This window comes from Lampetra planeri, chromosome 64 (assembly GCF_965212315.1).
Source record: "Lampetra planeri chromosome 64, kcLamPlan1.2.h2, whole genome shotgun sequence".
Classification (NCBI taxonomy): Eukaryota; Metazoa; Chordata; class Hyperoartia; order Petromyzontiformes; family Petromyzontidae; genus Lampetra; species Lampetra planeri.
The window spans coordinates 695,217-715,395 of NC_136170.1; the positions used below are offsets into that span (position 1 = coordinate 695,217).

General features: G+C 52.7%; 1 protein-coding gene and 1 non-coding gene across 2 annotated transcripts in view; both read right to left on the minus strand.

Moving 5' to 3' along the window:
- LOC144737008 (anoctamin-1-like) overlaps positions 1–20,179 on the minus strand; it is a 92,844-nt gene that overhangs the window by 41,519 nt on the left and 31,146 nt on the right. Inside the window, 1 exon segment of the mRNA XM_078619654.1 lies at positions 813–1,178. Within this exon segment, the coding sequence (XP_078475780.1) occupies positions 813–1,178 (366 nt within the window).
- Positions 1,950–2,052, minus strand: LOC144737118 (U6 spliceosomal RNA). Its single transcript, XR_013588876.1, has one exon. It is a non-coding gene; the product is annotated as a U6 spliceosomal RNA (small nuclear RNA).

The following is a 20,179-nucleotide window of genomic DNA, read 5'->3' on the forward strand; positions in this document are numbered from 1 at the left end:
CTCTCCACCTCCACCTCTCTCCACCTCCACCTCTCTCCACCTCCACCTCTCTCCACCTCCATCTCCACCTCTCTCTCTCCACCTCTCTCTCCACCTCTCTCCACCTCTCTCTCCACCTCTCTCTCTCCACCTCTCTCTCTCCACCTCTCTCTCTCTCACCTCTCTCTCCACCTCTCTCTCCACCTCCACCTCTCTCCACCTCCACCTCCACCTCTCTCTCTCCACCTCCACCTCTCTCTCCACCTCCACCTCTCTCCACCTCCATCTCTCTCCACCTCCATCTCTCTCCACCTCCACCTCTCTCTCCACCTCCACCTCTCTCTCTCCACCTCCACCTCTCTCTCCACCTCCACCTCTCTCTCTCCACCTCCACCTCCACCTCTCTCCACCTCCACCTCTCTCTCCACCACCTCTCTCTCTCCACCTCCACCTCTCTCTCTCCACTCCCACCTCTCTCCACCTCCACCTCCACCACTCTCCACCTCCACCTCTCTCCACCTCCACCTCTCTCCACCTCCATCTCCACCTCTCTCTCTCCACCTCTCTCTCCACCTCTCTCTCCACCTCTCTCTCCACCTCTCTCTCCACCTCTCTCTCCACCTCTCTCTCCACCTCTCTCTCCACCTCTCTCTCACCTCTCTCTCACCTCTCTCTCCACCTCTCTCTCCACCTCTCTCTCCACCTCTCTCCTCCACCTCTCTCTCCACCTCTCTCTCCACCTCTCTCTCTCCCACCTCTCTCTCTCCACCTCTCTCTCCTCCACCTCTCTCTCTCCACTTCCATCTCTCTCCACCTCTCACCCTCCACCTCACCTCGTCGTCCTTCTCCACCTCCAGGCCCGTGTCCATCAAATTCTTCTCGAACTCTTCCCTCCTCCTCTGCTTCGCCTCCTCGTTCACCTTCTCGGCCGTCGCCGCCTCCTCCTCCCGGGAAGTGGCCCCGGCGGCCCCGGCCCCGGCGGCCCCTCCGGGCAGACGACGGGGCCTCGCATCCCTGCGGCCGCTGGCGGGGAGGCCGCCGCCTTCGCCGCCGCCGCCGTCGTCGTTGTTGTTGGGGCCCAGGCCGCCGCGCTTCTTGTAGTTGTAGGCGAGCACAAAGTCGATGCGCCGCCTGCCGTCGCTGAAGTAGGGACGCCGCTTCGGGTCGCTGGGCACCTCCGCCACGAAGCTGTTCAGGACCTGGTGGGGCGGAGTGTGGGGGGGGAGGGTCCAACGTGACTTTTATGTTACCAGGTAAGGGGGGCCCCCCGCCTCCCGCACACCGAGCTCGACTCGTCGCTCCAACAGAGCGGCGGCTGAGGTCGTCACGGCCGCCGTCGTCGTCATCGTCACGGTGTGGAGAACTCGCTCGATAAAGGACGCGACGGTCGATTCCGCATGGGGAGGGGGGGCGAGGGGGAACCGGAGGAGGACCCGGAGAAACATCCACGCGACCACGGGGAGAACACGCAAACTCAAAATGAACCAAGCTGCTAAACTGTTTTTTGTTCATCTCGCCGGGTAAGCGCCCACTTACGGAGCCACGTGGCGCTTGTTCAGAAGCGACCCCGGCCATCCCAAGTGACGGCTCCAACGGAGCGGCGGATTATCGTCGTCGTCGTGTGGAGATTCAAAGCAGCAGCCAAAAACATCGAAGTGGCGTGACGTTGATTTTTAAATGTGGGGGTTGGGGGGGTAGGGGTGAATCGGAGGATGACCCGGAGAAAAATCCACGCGACCAACACGGAGAGAGAGACGCAAACTCCAAATATACAGCAGCAGGCAACAAAGTCGATATCGAACCCACGACCATCCTGTATACCGGGCGAGGTAGTTAACATCTCCTAGCCACCGCAGTGATGATGAGAGAGAAAGAGAGACACGTTACAAATATACAGCAGCAGGCGTCAGGGTCGGCATGGAACCGACGACCTGCTGTATAACAGGCGAGGGAGTTAACATCTCTCGTGATGATGATGAGAACGCTTCACGAATTTGCGTGTCATCCTTGCGCAGGGGCCATGCTAATCTTCTCTGTATCGTTCCAATTTTAGTATATGTACTGCCGGAGCAAGTGATGATGATGAGAGAGAGAGAGAGAGACACGCAAACTCAAAATTACAGCAGGCGTCAGGGTCGGTATCGAACCCACGACCTTCCGTGGGCTGCTCTGTGTGTGTGAGACACAGTGTCACTTGAAGTACTGATGCTCTCAGAGGTAGCTCTGTGATAACCACTTCCGTGGGCTGCTCTGTGTGTGTGAACCAGTGTCACTTGAAGTAGGGATGATCTCAGAGGGAGCTCTGTGATAACCACTTCCGTGGGCTGCTGCTCTGTGTGTGTGAACCAGTGTCACTTGAAGTACTGATGCTCTCAGAGGGAGCTCTGTGATAACCACTTCCGTGGGCTGCTGCTCTGTGTGTGTGAACCAGTGTCACTTGAAGTAGGGATGATCTCAGAGGGAGCTCTGTGATAACCACTTCCACGGGCCGCTCTCAAAAAGCCACCACGACAACACGGAGATTCCTCCAGCGGCATCCTCCGTCTCGATCACGACGCCGGTTTACCAGCCCCTCCCCCCCCTTACCGCACACGCCGAGGGGGAGGGGGGGAGGGGGGGAGGGGGGGAGGGGGGCACCCCCTCCCCCCCCCCCCCTCGGAGGAGTCGCTCCCCCCCCCAGCCCCCAGATACGATCTGCAGACTCAGCGCCACGGCGGAGATACACGCAGATACACAGACACACAAACAAACAAAGACAAAGATCCCCCGTGTTGCCTAAATAGACTGTTGGGGCAAGTGCTGTTAGCGAGCACCTGTGAAGGCTGGAAGGGTACACGAGGGGGTGGGTGGCCAGCACCACGCCCGGCCGCCTTTGTCGCCCCAGTGGCGATGTTTACCACACCGTACCAGGTACTAATTTCAGGCTGAGTCGACCTAGGGGAAGGCCCAGAAACGGTTCAGACAATAGTCACCGGTGTTGGCTGTGAGCAGGAAATTAACTCGGGTTTTCGGTTTCGTAGCGCAGCGTAGCGCTAACCACTACACTACCGATCCCCCACACACACAGACAAAGATCCCCCGTATAGCCTTGAATAGACTGTTGGGGCAAGTGCTGTTGGCGAGCACCTATGAAGGCCGGAACGGTACACGAGGGGGTAGGTGGCCCAGCACCACGCCCGATCGCCTTTGTCTCCCCAGCGGCAATATTTACACACCGCACCAGGTACTCATTTGAGGCTGAGTTGACCTCGGGGAGGCCCGGGACCGGTTCAGATAATCGTCACTGGTGTTGGCCGTGAGCGGGAATCGAACTCGTGTCACCGGGTTCATAGCGCAGCGCGCTAACCGCTACACTACCGCTCCCCACGACACACACACACAGACGTTGTGTGTGTGTTTTTGTCAAAGTAATAATAAAACAACAATAACAACAGTCAGCTTGGCGCGGTCACATCGCCGCTGCTTCTGGACAGTCTCCACTCGTTCCCCCGAGTCGTCTCGAGAGAGAGACAACTCGGGGGGGAGAGAGAAAGGACTACTGGGAGAGAGAGAGAGAGAGAGTCCATCACTCGGAGGAGGAGAGGATGGGATAGGGGCGATAGGTATTTAATCGAGATGTGAAGTTTTCGTGACTGCAGGGATCCATACTCTTTGGTTCTTTCGGTAAAGTCACGTAGGTAGAAATTTTTAAAATAAATTTAATCACGACGTTTCGATTGCAACACAAGCAATCAAAATCAGGTGGGAAACCACAGCAACATTTTTTTTTGTTGAAGTCATTTAGTTTATTTTATACCTACGTGACTTCATCGAAAAAAACAAAGAGTATCGATAGGTATTTATTTAAGGCTGAGTCGACCTAGCGGAGGTCCAGGACCCTTTACAGATGTTCATCACCAATATTGGCCATGAAAGTGGGAATCGAACTCAGGTTGCCGGATTCGTAGTGCTGTGCGCTAACCTCCTACACTATCACCCGATCCACGATCTCTACCATCACCTTCACCATCATCATCATCACCATCATCACCATCATCATCATCACCACCATCACCACCATCATCACCATCATCACCATCATCACCTCCGCCAAATCCCGCAGCTGCTGCTGTACAATCGGCCTGCGACCTGCACGTTCGGCCCTCAGTCCCATCCCACGATCTACGTGAGAACAACGTGAACTCCACTCGGAGCAGAGAGCCAACTCCTCCACCGTGAACTCAAACCGTGTCCATTTTTGGCATTCCTCCCAAAAAAAAAAAGTGTTAACCTTGATGGGGCAGCATTTCTTGTTTTACTTTTTCTGACTCACATCCGGATATTTCGAATTGTTTCCGAATCCCAGCAAGATATCGGCTTGCAAAACAACAATCCCACAGGTCCATCAGTCAATCGAATCGACAGCCTGGACGAAGGGCCTCCTCCTCCCTCCCTCCTTCTCCCCCACACCACCACCTCTCATGGTCCTTTCGTGCCGATATGCAGGGTGGTCCCGGACACAGGGTTGTTATTATTGTTATACAGCGTGGCCCAGAAGTCTGGCCATAGAAGTGAGACACAGGAGAGAGAGAGAAGGGAGGTCGGCGATGTAAAGGAGATGCAGAGAGAGGAGAGAGGAATTGCGAGAGATGAGCGAGTGGAGAGTTGGGGAGGGGGGGGATATGGGAAGAGCCGAGACGGGAAAACAAACATTTGAGAGACAAACAAAGAGGAGACACGAAGCAAAGTTCAATAGGAACAATACAGAGACGAGACAGACAAGGCCACAGACTTGGCGGAGAGACAGAAATCGAAGCTTGAGACAGCTTGAGAGAGGAGAGGTAGGGCGCGATAGAGATCAAATAGAGAGGGAGGTTGAGTTGAGACGGAGAGGGGAGATCGCGAGAGAGGAGAGGAACTCTCCCCGTGATTTACAGCTCCCTCCCCGCACTCTCCCCACACTCTCCCCACACTCTCCCCGCGCACCCACAGCGCGTGCCTTTACATGGCTCTGTGACCCCCGCGGGGGAGATTTGACTTAAAAGGAAAAAACACGGAGGGGGAGTGAGAGACACAGAGAGACCCTGGCTCCCCCCCTGCCCGGCTCCCCTGCCCGGCTCCCCTGCCCGGCTCCCCTGCCCGGCTCCCCTGCCCGGCTCCCCTGCCCGGCTCCCCTGCCTGGCTCACCCCTGCCTGGCTCCCCTGCCCGGCTCCCCTGCCCGGCTCCCCTGCCCGGCTCCCCTGCCCGGCTCCCCTGCCTGGCTCACCCCTGCCTGGCTCAGAGTGATCTGACTCCCCCGTCACAGGGCCTGACATAGAGGACACAGGTTTGTCTAACACAGCACCTGGTACAGAGACGCAGGGCCTAACGCGTCCCTGCAACAGGTTTGCTGCTCACGGGAGAGAAGAGACTCGACTCTCAAGTATCGTGCCGCACACCAAGAGGGACCTGGGTTCGATTCGCGACCTGGTCGCCGTTCAGCAATGGGGTTGTTTCACTGATGGGAGGGTGATTGCCGACACTGTGAAGACACAAACACAAGGCTACACAGGGGAACTAACTGGGGGGGTACCCAGATCAGTCGACTAATGTGGCGACGGCGACTCACCGAGTGCCGTGGCTCTGCTGAATCGCGACGTGCCGGGGACTCGAACCCAAGCCAATGAGGTCGCGGCTCAAACGCATGGAGGTGACTAAACTGGAATTATATAGTGTCGTTTTTTGTTTGTTATTTTCTTTGAACCCATCTACGTGACTTTACCGAAAGACCCAAAGAATATGGAATTCCATAAATATAAATTCATACAACCTCAACGCGCTCGTCAAGAACATTGTGTGGCCCTTAAATAGATTAGCGTACGGGAGACGACGTTTCAGGCAATGGCCCTTCTTGGTGTGCTTACGAAGGGCCATCGCCCGAAACGTCGCCCATTATAGTTCTCCGTTTAAGGACACAGTGTTGTTGATGGACGCTTCGAGTTGATAGATTCAAGACAGACCCCACACCCAGACACGTGGGCAGAGGCACAGGACAAAGATCCCTTGCGTATTAGCCTCAGCGAGACCTTTTTGTGTGGGGCGAGAGCTGTTAGCGGTGCAGCAGCAGCAGCAGCAGCGATTGAGTGCCGCACAGCGCACGAGGGGGTGGGTGCTCAGCACCACGCCTGGCTGCATTCAAGTTAATTTATTAGGTGTAGCCCTGTGAGCCATTCGGCTCTTGAATCGGGTGCAACCGCAACAAACAAAAAACAAAAACATGAACAAAAAAACATCTTAAAGTGACTATGTGACTGAGTGCAAACAGAAAATCCAAGAAAAGACAGAAAAATATTGCAGAAAAAGCACCGTACACCAACGCTGTGTGCAAAAATCCCAGTGGGATGCAGGTCAAACATTGACCTCCCCTGTGCCGATGTTTTTACACCACACCAGCTACTCAATCAAGGGCGACTTGACCTTGGGGAGACCCGGAAACTCTCAGACATTAATTACCCATTGTCGGCCGTGGCCTGGAATTGAACTTTGGTTGCAGAGTTTATGGGGAGCGGCATGCTCGCCATCGCACGACCACCTCGTCACAGACGTATCAAGGACCTATGGAGCTCCTCGCACAAATCCAGGCTGGTTTAAACCCAGGATGGACCGTAGGCAGGGCCAGACTTGAATGCTTAACCACGGACCGCACGTGTTCCATTAAGGAGGGCTCCACCAAGCAGAGAGACGGGGAAGGGGGCACAACTGCTGCTGAGAAGATCCCGGATCTGTGTGTGGAACGATAGAAGCCAGGCAGCTTCCACACGACGTCACGCAAGGCAGCTGATGAAAATATAATCATCCTCTAGATTTGAAGCTTTCGTGATTGCAAGGATTCATACTCTTAGTTTTTCGGTAAAGTCACGCAGGTAAAAATGAAATTAAAATTAATAAGAATAAAACAATAAAAAATAATAAAGATCACGACGTTTCAGAGGCAACACAAGTACCGAAAAAACTAAGAGTATAGTCATCCTCCCCGTTGTCCGATTCGTAGCGAGACCTCTTCCACCCTTCTCTATTGCCACACAAGCACTCAGAGAGAGTAGAGTGGCGAGATTGGAAACTCCCTCGCCTGCCATGCAGGAGGTCGTGGGTTCGATCCCGACCCTGACGCCTGCTGCTGCTGTATATTTGGAGTTTGCGTCTCTCTCGCTCTCCCCGTGGTCGCGTATATTTTTCTTTGGGTCCTCCGGGTTGGGTTTTCCCTCCACATTTAGAAACGTGCGTTTAGAATTATTTGGCTGCTAAAAAATATGCACAAGATAAGCCACTTCTCGTTGAGCTATCATTTGTGGCCAGGTTGCTTCTGAAAAAAAAGCGCTACATAGCTCAGTGGGGCCACATCTGTTTAAATGAAAACTTTCGTTTTAAAGTTCACGTCAATGTACATGATGCCCAGGAGGCAGACTCTTTGTTTCGATGGGGCCAGTGATGATGAGGGCCCACACCACCTCGTCGTGGCCACCCTCCAGGTTCAGCCAGAGTCTCCAACCCCTTGTCAGAGCGAGCAGATCACCGGTGTACCCAACACGATGGCTCGGATTGAATCTTTGCCTCGCTGCTGTGCCGCACCTTATTTATCTTGGGTAAGCGTGTTCGGTGACCCACCAGGTCACTGTTGCCAAGGAGACTCTATATCCTGGTGGGGCTCCCACCTGGTTCAACTAACGCCACCTGTACAGCTTCACATGGTTGACCAACAAAATGGAGCTCCATCCCTCGACCGTACCCGGGCATCGAACAGCCTCCCATTGTATCCGCGCAGGATTGGAAAATCCTTCGGTAGAGCCGTGGAAGGTTTCTTGAACTACGTGGTCAAAAAGTGTCGGGAGCTAGGGTTATGGTGGTGGTAAGGGGAGGGGGAGTCTATGGGCAGTGCTGAGTCTATGGGCAGTGTTGAGTCTATGGGGCAGTGTTGAGTCTATGGGCAGTGTTGAGTCTATGGGGCAGTGCTGAGTCTATGGGCAGTGCTGAGTCTATGGGCAGTGTTGAGTCTATGGGCAGTGTTGAGTCTATGGGCAGTGTTGAGTCTATGGGCAGTGCTGAGTCTATGGGCAGTGCTGAGTCTATGGGCAGTGTTGAGTCTATGGGCAGTGTTGAGTCTATGGGCAGTGTTGAGTCTATGGGCAGTGTTGAGTCTATGGGCAGTGTTGAATCTATGGGCAGTGTTGGCTGAGTCTATGGGAGATATTCGGAGTGGTGTTGCACTGAATCTCGTCTAAATTGTATTTTTAAACATATAGCGCCTTAAGTCAAGGCACGGTTTGATAAAACATCCGAGCTGGAGAGACAAAGGCGGCCGGGTGTGGTTCTGCGTCACACTATCCCCGCTTACCGGGTGCCAGGTCGTGCCGGCCTTCGTAAGTGCTGCTCGCTTACAGCACTTACCATCAACATCGTGTCAAGGCTATACGGGGGATCTTTGTCTTTGTTGCCTGGCCAATGTGAGAGCAGGGGGAGATGTTTACGAAATTGGTTTTACGAGAGAGCCAAGTGCGCGGGATCGTTAAAGTCCACTCGAGCCGCGAGTCTGGAGGCAACACCGCCGCTTCCTCCACACCGCTGCCTGCCCAGGGCCTGATGATCTCTTCTGCCACCACACAGATCCTAGAGCCTCACCACCACCACGCAGATCCTAGAGTGTCACCACCACCACCACGCAGATCCTATAGTGTCACCACCACCACCACCACCCAGATCCTAGAGTGTCACCACCACCACCACCCAGATCCTAGAGTGTCACCACCACCACCACGCAGATCCTATAGTGTCACCACCACCACCACCACCCAGATCCTAGAGTGTCACCACCACCACCAGCCAGATCCTAGAGTGTCACCACCACCACCACCACCCAGATCCTAGAGTGTCACCACCACCACCCAGATCCTAGAATGTCACCACCACCACCACCCAGATCCTAGAGTGTCACCACCACCACCCAGATCCTAGAGTGTCACCACCACCACCCAGATCCTAGAGTCTCACCACCACCACCACCACCCAGATCCTAGAGTCTCACCACCACCCAGATCCTAGAGCCTCACCACCACCACCCAGATCCTAGAGTGTCACCACCACCCAGATTTAGAGTAACTCTGCTGCTGCTGCTGCTGCTATCGTGCGTGACAGTAGAATAACTCGATGTGTCTATATTCAATACGAACTTTGCACGTATTACCATTACTTTAAAAAGAAAGCTAATATTAAAGCTAAATAGTCACACCAAAAATACGTAAATATTTCATCAGTGCTATATAACTTAAAATAAAAATGACGTTTTTTATGTATGAGCAGAGGAGTTTGTATTTCAATTTAATACTGTACGGTATTAACGTAAAATATTATTCCAATTTAAATTGTTTTATATGAACGGTAAGTCGTCACGTGTTTATAGCATTGAATGGTAAGTTAGGAAGGATGGGAACGCATCCTAATAGCACTAACGTTCTATGTTACTCAATGTTCGAAATTTCAAAATACGAAGTTCCAGGAACGTATCTACTTCGTAGATGGGAGCTATTGTGGTACTAGTATCTATACAGCCTTCTGAGGAGCAAACCAAAACCATCGCTTTGCCATACATTAAAGGTGTTACCAATGTTTTTTTCCAAAATCTTGAACAAACACAGGATCCAGGTTCGTTCCAACACAGTACACAAAATCCCTGATTTAATCCCATCTGTAAAGGATGTGGTTACTGCCATGCTGTACCCTGGTGTCTACAAATTGAGTTGTGGTTGTGGAAGCAGTTACATTGGGGAAACGAAACGACATGTCTCGGACCGCGTCCGTGAACACAAGGCAGATCTGAAACACGGGAGGATCAATACATCGGCCGTTGCCTATCATTGTTTTAACGCTGTGGGCTCACACTAAATTTATTTTTCCAAGACGGAGGTACTCTGCAAACCTACCGGCTACCTTCAGAGATTTGTTCATGACGCCATCCAGATATATGAACACAGACACAACTTCAACCGAGATGATGGGTACGAACTGAGCAATCATTGGAAGGACGTTATTAACCAGGTAAAGTCTTAACTAACTGTGATGTTGCCATCCAACCTGCCTATGTCAGCTGTTATTTCATGCTATTCTCTCACTTTAACATAGCCACTTCCGTGCCCATTTACATGCTAATTCCTGACATTAACATCATGCTAATCTATCACATTATCATAGCTACTTCCGTGCCCAGTTACATGCTAATTTCTCACTGTAACATCATGCTAATCTTTTACATTAACATAACCATTCTGTACCCATTTCTATTTAAAGCTTTCGTGACTGCAGGAATTCATCTTCTTGGTTCTTTCGGTAAAGTCACGTCGAAGGGAAATAATAAAATAATACAAATAAAACATAATAAAATACAATTCTCACGACGTTTCGGCCACAACGCAAGCAGCCGTCCTCAGGTGAAGAACAGGGCTGTCGGAAAGACAGCGTTTCAATCAGTTACAAACTAATTTCTCACATTAAAATCACTAGACCCAGCCACTCCTTTCTAACCCTTCGGGCTACACCCATTTCAAACCTTTTTAACAGTCTGCATCAGCAGCAGGCCACGTGCTTTCCCATCTGATGACAGACGCCGGTGTTGCGCCCGAAACGTCGTGATTTATTTTATTTTATACCTACGTGACTTTACCGAAAGAACCAACGAATATTACTATTATATTTTTTATTTTACCAGGTAAGGCCCACGAAGCTATATAGCTCTCTTTCAGAAGCGACCTGACTATCACAAATGATGGCTCAACCAAGTGGCTTGTCATCATCACGTGGGAATTCCTTGCAGCCAAAAACTCTAAACGCGTGATGTCGATTCTTAATGTGGAGAGATAAACCGGAGGAGGACCAGGAGACAAATCCACGCAGTGACCACGGGGAGAGAGAAAGAGACGCAAACTTCAAATATACAGCAGCAGCAGCAGCAGGCGTTGTCAGGGTCGGGATCGAACCCACGACCTCCTGCGTACCAGGCGAGGGAGTTAACATCTCCTAGCCACCGTGACCGCCCTTTGGAGTGGAGAGGGGGGTGGGATGGAGGGGTGGGAGAGGCGAGGAATGGGAGGGGGTTGGGATGGGAGGGGGGAAGGGAGGGAAGGGGTGGGATGGGAGGGTGAGTGGGAGAGGCGAGGGATGGGAGGGGGGATGGTGAGTTGGGAGAGGGGGGTGTGAGGCGGGGGTGCCCTCACGCCAACTCTGGGTGAAGGAGCCCAACGCGAGTGAACCTCTCGCCGTGAAGGCCGTCGCTGGTGCCAGGGGCCTTAGCCCCCCAGGCGAACGCGCCGACAGCACGAGAAGGCCCCGCCGCACGCAGGGAGGACAACACGACCCAGAGAAGCCGTAACAAGGGCACGAACCCATTGGCAAATTTGATTCGAACTCTGCTGCTGATGCTGCTAGAGGGGCGCGAACAACCCAAACCGGTTCCCCTAAACCCGTCGAGTTGAATTGCCCGTGTGTCCTCAGCATCATCAGCAGCAACAGCAGCGTCAGTTGAAGCAACACTATCATCATGAACATCAGCAGCAGTGAGATAAACCAATATCACCATCAAGAGCAGCAGCACAATAATCACCGTCGATGGTGCTCACACCACCATCACTGTGTAAAAGTTCGCACTCGTCGCACGCACAAAGCGCTCGCCACAAATGATGCTGATGTCGTCAAGGGGCCTTGAAATCATCGCCAAGTCAACTCCGCTCATCCTCGCGGCAGCGGCAGCAACAGCAGCAGTAGCAGCAACAGCAGTAGCAGCAACAGCAGTAGCAGCAGCAGCGACAGCAGCAGCAGCAGCAACAGCAGCAGTAGCAGCAACAGCAGTAGCAGCAACAGCAGTAGCAGCAACAGCAGTAGCAGCAGCAGCGACAGCAGCAGCAGCAGCAACAGCAGCAGTAGCAGCAACAGCAGTAGCAGCAACAGCAGTAGCAGCAACAGCAGTAGCAGCAACAGCAGTAGCAGCAGCAACAGCAGTAGCAGCAACAGCAGTAGCAGCAGCAGCGACAGCAGCAGCAGCAGCAACAGCAGCAGTAGCAGCAACATCAGTAGCAGCAACAGCAGTAGCAGCAACAGCAGTAGCAGCAGCAACAGCAGTAGCAGCAACAGCAGCAACAGCAGCAACAGCAGCAGCAGCAACAGCAGTAGCAGCAACAGCAGCAGTAGCAGCAACAGCAGCAGTAGCAGCAACAGTAGTAGCAGCAACAGTAGTAGCAGCAACAGCAGTAGCAGCAGCAACAGCAGTAGCAGCAACAGCAGCAGTAGCAGCAACAGCAGTAGCAGCAGCAACAGCAGTAGCAGCAACAGCAGTAGCAGCAGCAGCGACAGCAGCAGCAGCAGCAACAGCAGCAGTAGCAGCAACAGCAGTAGCAGCAACAGCAGTAGCAGCAACAGCAGTAGCAGCAGCAACAGCAGTAGCAGCAACAGCAGCAGTAGCAGCAACAGTAGTAGCAGCAACAGCAGTAGCAGCAGCAACAGCAGTAGCAGCAGCAACAGCAGTAGCAGTAGCAGCAACAGCAGTAGCAGCAACAGCAGCAGCAACAGCAGTAGCAGCAACAGCAGTAGCAGCAACAGCAGTAGCAGCAGCGGCAGCTTTTGGCTGGCCATTAGATGCACTGCTTCTGCGGCCGTCTGGAACGCTCTTCCCTTCCGATATTAGGAAGCCACTGTAGTTATGCACTTTTAAATCATCATCATCATCATCATCGAAATTGACAAACTCGTTGCTTTACGACTGCTTTGAGTGTTTTAGTGTGTTGTATTTCCCCCGCACGTGCGACACACACATCATGAAGGGCATCATCATCATCATCATTGTATTGCCATCCTCGTCATCAGTATCCCCATCATCCCTCCTCCTCATCTAGGTCCTATAAATACGAGTACTACATTGTGGTCAAGTCAACGGTGCCTTTGATTTAGCAGGGAAATCAGACTGCATCATCATCAGCATCGCCATCATCAGCGTCTAGCTTTATAAACATAGCACGTGTCTCCGAACACAGTGTACTCTGCACATTGCAAAAGACATTGATGATTATAATAATGGTCAGAAACCATCATAAAACTATTACTAAAACACATTGTACCGAGTACGGCCCCACTGAGCTATGATGTTCAGAAGCGACTGGCCACCACGATTGATAGCTCCACGATTGATAGCTCCACGAAGGGACTCATCGTCACATGGGAACGTGATGTGGGCAGAGGCTCTCGATGGATGCTTCTCAATGTGAAGAGAAAACCCGGAGGGGCCCGGGAAATAAAAACCACACGACCATGGGGAGAGAGAGACACGCAAACTCCAAATATCCAGGTGTCAGGGCCGGGATCGAACCCACGACCTTCAGTATGGCATGTGATTTAGTTAACATCTCGCCACCGTGACGAGATCATCATGAAACTCGCACAGACATCCAGGGTTCCAAACACTCACAAAGGGGCTCATGGACTCACTGAGAGATCCACAGACTCGCATAGACCCATATATTCATAGAGCAACCACAAACTCGCACCGAGAACCACAGCGAAGGGAAGTAATAAAATAATAACAATAAAACATAATAAAATAATTCTCACGACGTTTCGGCCACAACGCAAGCAGCCGTCCTCAGATGAAGACCAGGTCTTCCATTCTACGTGACTTGACCGAAAGAACCAAGAAGATGAATCCCTGCAGTCACGAAAGCTTTAAATCGAAAGAGAACCACAGAGTCACGGAGAGATCCACAGACTCACACAGGGACCCATCGACTCACGTAAGGACCAATGGAACCACGTAGAGAGACAAAAGCGTCACAGGCCCACGTGGCGAGACCGACGCGCTGGCTGTAGCCCACAGTCAGGGTGGGGGGTTCCGTTTGCACGCAGCTCTACACGTCCACGTAGCACCGAGCAGAGCGTGAGTCGTCCGTCTCATTATAATTATATCGGCGTCTCATTATCGGGGCAGCTGGAGGCAGTGGCACCTCCCAGCCACAACGGGCGCCGGAGGAGGAGCGACGCTCACAACAACGAGCGGAGCGCCGGGCGGTTAAAACATAACTAAAGTGGGCACAATAGGGGGCACAGGTGGTGCATCAGCCAGTCATCTCAGTCAGTCGACGCATGGCACCACCCGGGTATGTCCCGTGACATCCTACCAGCAGCGAGCCTTCGACACTTCACGTGGCCTTAAAGTGCACCTAGCCTGGCACAAGTGCCACTGTGACGTCCCCGCCACTTAGTGGCGAATGGCAGTTATATAGACATACACACACACGTGTGTGTGCGTGTGCATGTGTGTGCGTATGCATGTGTGTATGTATGTGTGTGTATGTATGTGTGTATGTATGTGTGTGTATGTGTGTGTGTGTATGTGTGTGTGTGTACGATTCCCACTCACGACCAACACCAGTGGCGATTATCTGAACCGGCCCTGGGCCTCCCTTAGATCGACCCGGCCTCAAATTGAGTACCTGGTGCGGTGCGAAAACATCGCCACTGGGGAGACAAAGGCGGCCGGGCGTGCTATTGGCCACCCACCTCGTGTGCCGTTCCAGTATTCAGAGGTGCTCGCTAACAGCACTTTTCCCAAGTCTGTTAGGACTACACGGGGGACCTTTGTCTGTGCAGGAGCACGAGGGGGGCTCGCCACGCGCCTCTGGCTTCCCACTTGTGCGAAGTATTTCCCGTCGCACCAGGTTCTCATTTAAAGGCCGAGTCGACCTAGGGGAGGCCACAGGGTCGATGAGTGCGCTAACCACTGCACCGCCGCTCCCCACATGCACAAAGACAAAGACCCCCCGTATAGCCTTAATACTGTCCGGGGGGGGGCAAGTGCTGTTAGCGAGTAGCAGCGCCTATGAAGGCCGGCACTGTGTGAATGATGATGTTGGGTGGTGGTGATGTTGATGTTGGGTGGTGGTGATGTTGATGTTGGGTGGTGGTTGAGTGGTGGTGATGATGTTGAGTGGTGGTGGTGGTGGTGGTGGTGAAGATGCTGACGAGTGGTGATGAGTGGTGGTGATGTTGAATGGTGGTGTTGATGTTTGGTGGTGGTGATGTTGAGTGGTGGTATTGTTGAGTGGTGGGTGTGGTGTCCAGTGGTGGTGGTGGTGTTGAGTGGTGGTGGTCATGATGAGTGGTGGTGAAGATGCTGACGAGTGGTGATGGTGTTGAGTGGTGGTCAAGCCGTGTGGTGGTCACGATGAGCGGCTGTTGAACCCAGCTCTCCGGCCACGTGTGGCACTCACCTTGTTGTACAGGTAAGCAATCTTCTTCATGGCGACTCAGAGACGAGAGAGAGAGAGCGAGAGAAGGCGAGAGGCGGCCAAGGCGCACGTGAAATGTGTGGACGTGAGTCTTGTTGAAGCGAAGTTAAGTCGAGGAGGGAGGAGGAGGTGGGGTGGTAAAGACATCGGGCAGGGCGCGGTCACACACACACACACTGACACGCACACACGTGTGTGTAGGTGTGTGTGTGTGTAGGTAGGTGTGTGTGTGTAGGTAGGTGTGTGTGTGTGTGTAGGTGAGTGTGTGTGTGTAGGTGAGTGTGTGTGTAGGTGTGTGTGTGTGTGTAGAGGTGAGTGTGTGTGTAGAGGTGAGTGTGTGTGTGTAGGTGTGTAGGTGTGTGTAGGTGAGTGTAAGTGTGTGTGTAGGCGTGTAGGTGAGTGTGTGCGTAGGTCAGTGTGTGTGTAGGTGAGTGTGTGTGTAGGTAGGTGAGTGTGTGTAAGTGTTAGTTGGTGTGTAGGTGTGTAGGTTAGTGTGTGTGTAGGTTAGTGTGTGTGTAGGTGTGTGTGTAGGTGTGTGTGTGTGTAGGTGTGTGTGTAGGTGTGTGTGTGTAGGTGTGTGTGTAGGTGTGTGTGTAGGTGTGTATGTGTAGGTGTGTGTGTAGGTGTGTGTGTGTAGGTGTGTGTGTGTGTAGAGGTGAGTGTCCGTGTCGAGCGGGGAGCGGTTGCGTTGCGCTGCGCCACCTGGAGAATCGAGTTCGATTCCGTTCACGACCAACACCCCGTGACGATTCTCTTAACTGGTCCGAGAGGGGGGGGTCCCCCTAGGTCGACTCAGCCTAAAATGAGTACCTGGTGTGGTGTCAACATCGCCCCCGGGGAGACAAAGGCGCCGGGTGTGGTGTTGGCCATCCACTCCCCTCGTGTGCCGTGCCGGCCTTCATTAGGTGGTGCTACTCGCTACCAGCACTTGCCCCTACAGTCTGTTGGAGGCTATTCGGGGGATCTTTGTGCTGTGTACGAGTGAGTAGGGAGCGGTGGCGCAGTGGTTAGCGCGCTAGAGTTACAGACGGCCGCCCACAGCAGCACCACGTGTGACGACTCTCTTGATCGGCCGCGGGGCCTTCGGCTAGGTCGACTCAGCATTAAATCAGTGCCTTGTGCCATCTCTAGAACATCGCCACCAGGGAGACAAAGGCGGCTGGGAGGTGATGCCGGTCCACCCACCCCCTCGTGTGCCGTGCAGGTCCTCATTAGGTGTTCGCTAACAGCACTTGCCCCAACAATCTGTTCAGGCTATAGGGGGATCTTTGTCTTTATATAAAGACAAACACACGCACCTACCTACATTACACACACACACGTGTATGCTATAGTGCGTGTGTGTATATAAAGACAGATACATTGACATGCATACAGACACACCCACACACACACGTGCAATCCCATACAAAGATAAAGATCCCCTGTATAGCCTCTCACTGACTGTCGTGCCAAGTGCTGTTAGCGAGTCGCACCTTTGAAAGGCCGACACGACACAAGAGAAGGTGGGTGGGGTGGCCAGCACCACGTAATGATATGCGGACACACACGCGCACACGCACACACACGCACACGCACACACGCGCGCTCCGGTACATGTTATGCGAGTGAATCTGTGTATGCATTCAGACACATTCGCTTACAGACCACGTACAACAACCACAATTCGCCACTGAATGGCGGGAGACGTCACCACGTACCAGGCTAGGTGCACCTTGAGGTCACCAGACAGAACTGGGTGTTATCGGTCGATGGACTGAAACGACTGACAACACATGTGCTCCCCACTGTGGCAAACTCTGCGTTTTATCCACCTGGCACTCCGCTCGTTGTTGTGAGCGTCGCTCCTCTGCTCTCCATTGTTGCTGGAGGGCGACTGCCTCCAACTGCCCGGGAGCGTCCTTCACGAGTCTCTTCCACAGAGGCCGATCTTGACGCCGCTGATTACACGGCATTGGCATGTCAACTCAGCTCCAAATCCTCCCTTACCGCATCAGCGCCATCTCTTCTCAGCCCGTGCCGCGCCCGCTTAGCCCCCTCCATCCAGCCAAAGAGAAGTTGCTTTGCTTAGACATGCTGTGGCTGGCCATGCGGTGGCTGGGCATTCGGGCTACATGCCCCAGCCAATGCAGCCTCGCCTGTCGGAGGAACTCACCTATGATGGGGACTGTAGTCCAAGGATCGGTCAAGGATGTGTGCGCGAATTCCTCACTCAATCCAGCTTTGTTAAACCCAGGATGGATCGTAGGCAGGCCAGCTGGAATATTTCAAACCGGCGCAGATGTTCCCCTTTAGGAGGGGGTCCAAGGGGGTCCAAGGGGGTCCAACGGGGTCCAAGGGGGTCCAAGGGGGTCCAAGGGGGTCCAAGTTTGGCAAGGGAGAGGGCAGAACTGTGGCCGAGAAGACCCAAAGCTTCTTGTAGAATCTTCTTGGTTCTTTCAGTAAAGTCACGTAGAAGGGAAATAATAAAATAATAAAAATTAAACATAATAAAATACTAAAATATAAATGTATTATGTCCCTTCTACGTGACTTTACCGAAAGAACCAAGAAGATGAATCCCTGCAGTCACGAAAGCTTTAAATCGAAATTTCTTCTTGTAGAACTTTGGCGAGGCATGCAGCTTCCCACCCCACTCCCCAGCCTTATGTAACCGATGGAAAGATGTCACTCAAATGATTCGGAGTTGGGACCAAACCTTCACTGGTTATAAGCACGACTGCTGCCCAGGTATTGCAACTCCTCCAGCCTGTCTGTACCCATCCAATTAGTCATAGAAAGGTAAGGGTGTGGCCTGTACGATGATATTCATAGCACCCAGGCAAGCGCTTTATCTTGATCTGGCTGGCTGGTGGTAATAAGGTTCCACCTCTTAGTGGCACGCTCCGGATTCAGCAGCAGAGTCTAGACCACCGTGTCAGAGTGAGCAGCCATTGCCTGATAATCAGCGTGCACAACGTGGTTGACCAATAGGGAGCCATCCCTTGACTGCACCCTGGAATCGATGAGCTTTCTATTGTGCGCGTAACAGATGGAAAGTTTCTCAAATTACGTGGTCAAAAGATGCATAGTGTTTGGGCCAGGGTACAGCCCTTGCACATACCCAAGGTAAATACAGATTGGCCTCCAACTCCCGGCCACGCAGCTTTACCCGGGCATGCCCACCATCGTGAAGGTCCTTAATGGCCGCCGAGCCCAGGCCTACTGATGGTATCATAGCGCATTGACCAGGTCAACAAAGCAGAGATGTAGGTCCTGTTGGAATTCCCCACATCTCTGCCGTAGCGGACAGAAAATATTGCGTCCATGCAGGGTCACGCCGTTCTGAATCATTCTCGCCAGGACCTTTCCGGGCCTCGCACCGAGAGATGCGCGTGTTGGTGTATCAATTGGTGCGATTCACCCTCGTTCAAACAAAGGGAGGTTCCAGGAAGGTTTCCTTCCAACTCAATGTTACCCACCCTATGCACCTCCGATGAAGCACGGTTGGCTACGTACGGTGCGAAACAAGTTCAACGTACAAAGACTCCCCCGTGTAGCCTTAACAGACTGTTGGGGCAAGTGCTGTTAGCGAGCACCTCTGAAGGTCGGCACCGCACACGAGGGGGTGGGCGGCCAGCCCCACGCCCGGCCGCCTTTGCCTCCCTAGTGCCGATATTTACGCGTCGCACCAGGTACTCATTTGAGGTCGAGTCGACCTAAGGGAGGCCCAGGACCGGTGCAGATAATGGTCACTGGTGTCGGCCGGTGAGCCGGAATTGAACTCGGGTTCACACACATCATCTATACCTCCGGCATGCACACACACAATCTTTTCCTCCGAGTTATCGGGACTGTGAGATGAACATATGGGGGTTAACCTACACGCATTTGCAGATGACACTCGGCTATATGGTCCATTGTGAGCCCGACGGCATTGCGGGCATCAGCCGTCGTGTTCGCGAACAATGTGTTCCCGATGATAGTGGCTGGATGGCCTATCCAGTGGACTGACGCTGGATGCAGAACAAAGTTCAACATCCTGTAGACCAGACAGTTGTAATGATGTTAACTCGAAAAAACATGTTTATCTTAGCAAATAAGGCCCACTGAGCGTATACAACTCTTTTTCAGAAGCGACCTGACCATCACAAATGATAGCTCAACGAAGTAGTAGGCGTATCATCATCATCAGCGCGTGGAAATGTATAGCAGTAGCCGAATACTCTAAACGCGTGATGTCGATTCTAAAAATGTGGGAGAAAGACTGGAGGACCCGGAGAAAAATCCACGTGACCACGGGGGGAACACGCAAACTCCAAATATACAGCAGTAGGCATCAGGGTCAGGTTAGAGTGCACGACCCTCCTGTATACCAGGTGAGATAGTTAACATCTCACCACATTTGGCAGTCTGTACACAATCGCCGCCCTCCCTCAGCAGGTCACTTTAGGAAGACAATTTGCCTGGTCTCGGGATTTTGACAGATCTTGATATAACTTCCTCAACAGATGGCAACATCTCGATTTAAAGCTTTCGTGACTGCAGAGATTCATCTTCTTGGTTCTTTCGGTAAAGTCACGTAGAAAGGAAAATCATATATATATATTTGTATTATTTCCCTTCTACGTGACTTTACCGAAAGAACCAAGAAGAAGACGGCAACATCGGCCAAGCCGCTTCACAGGGAGCGGCTACTTCCTCCGATATCCGAGGTACCGCAGCGCCGGCAGTTCACGGCAATGCAGAGGGAATCAGCAGAGGAAAAAAACTGCCACAGGTGGCATGAAATCAGATCACCGTTCCATTTATTTACCTTCCTTCGGGGAAGGAGAGTGGTTCGCCCAAGATTATTGCTTTAAAATGGAATTCAAGTGCAATTTGTGATGACGAGCCGATGAAGCGTGTTTCCGTCCCACCCTGACCGGCCCCTGTGACCACCACC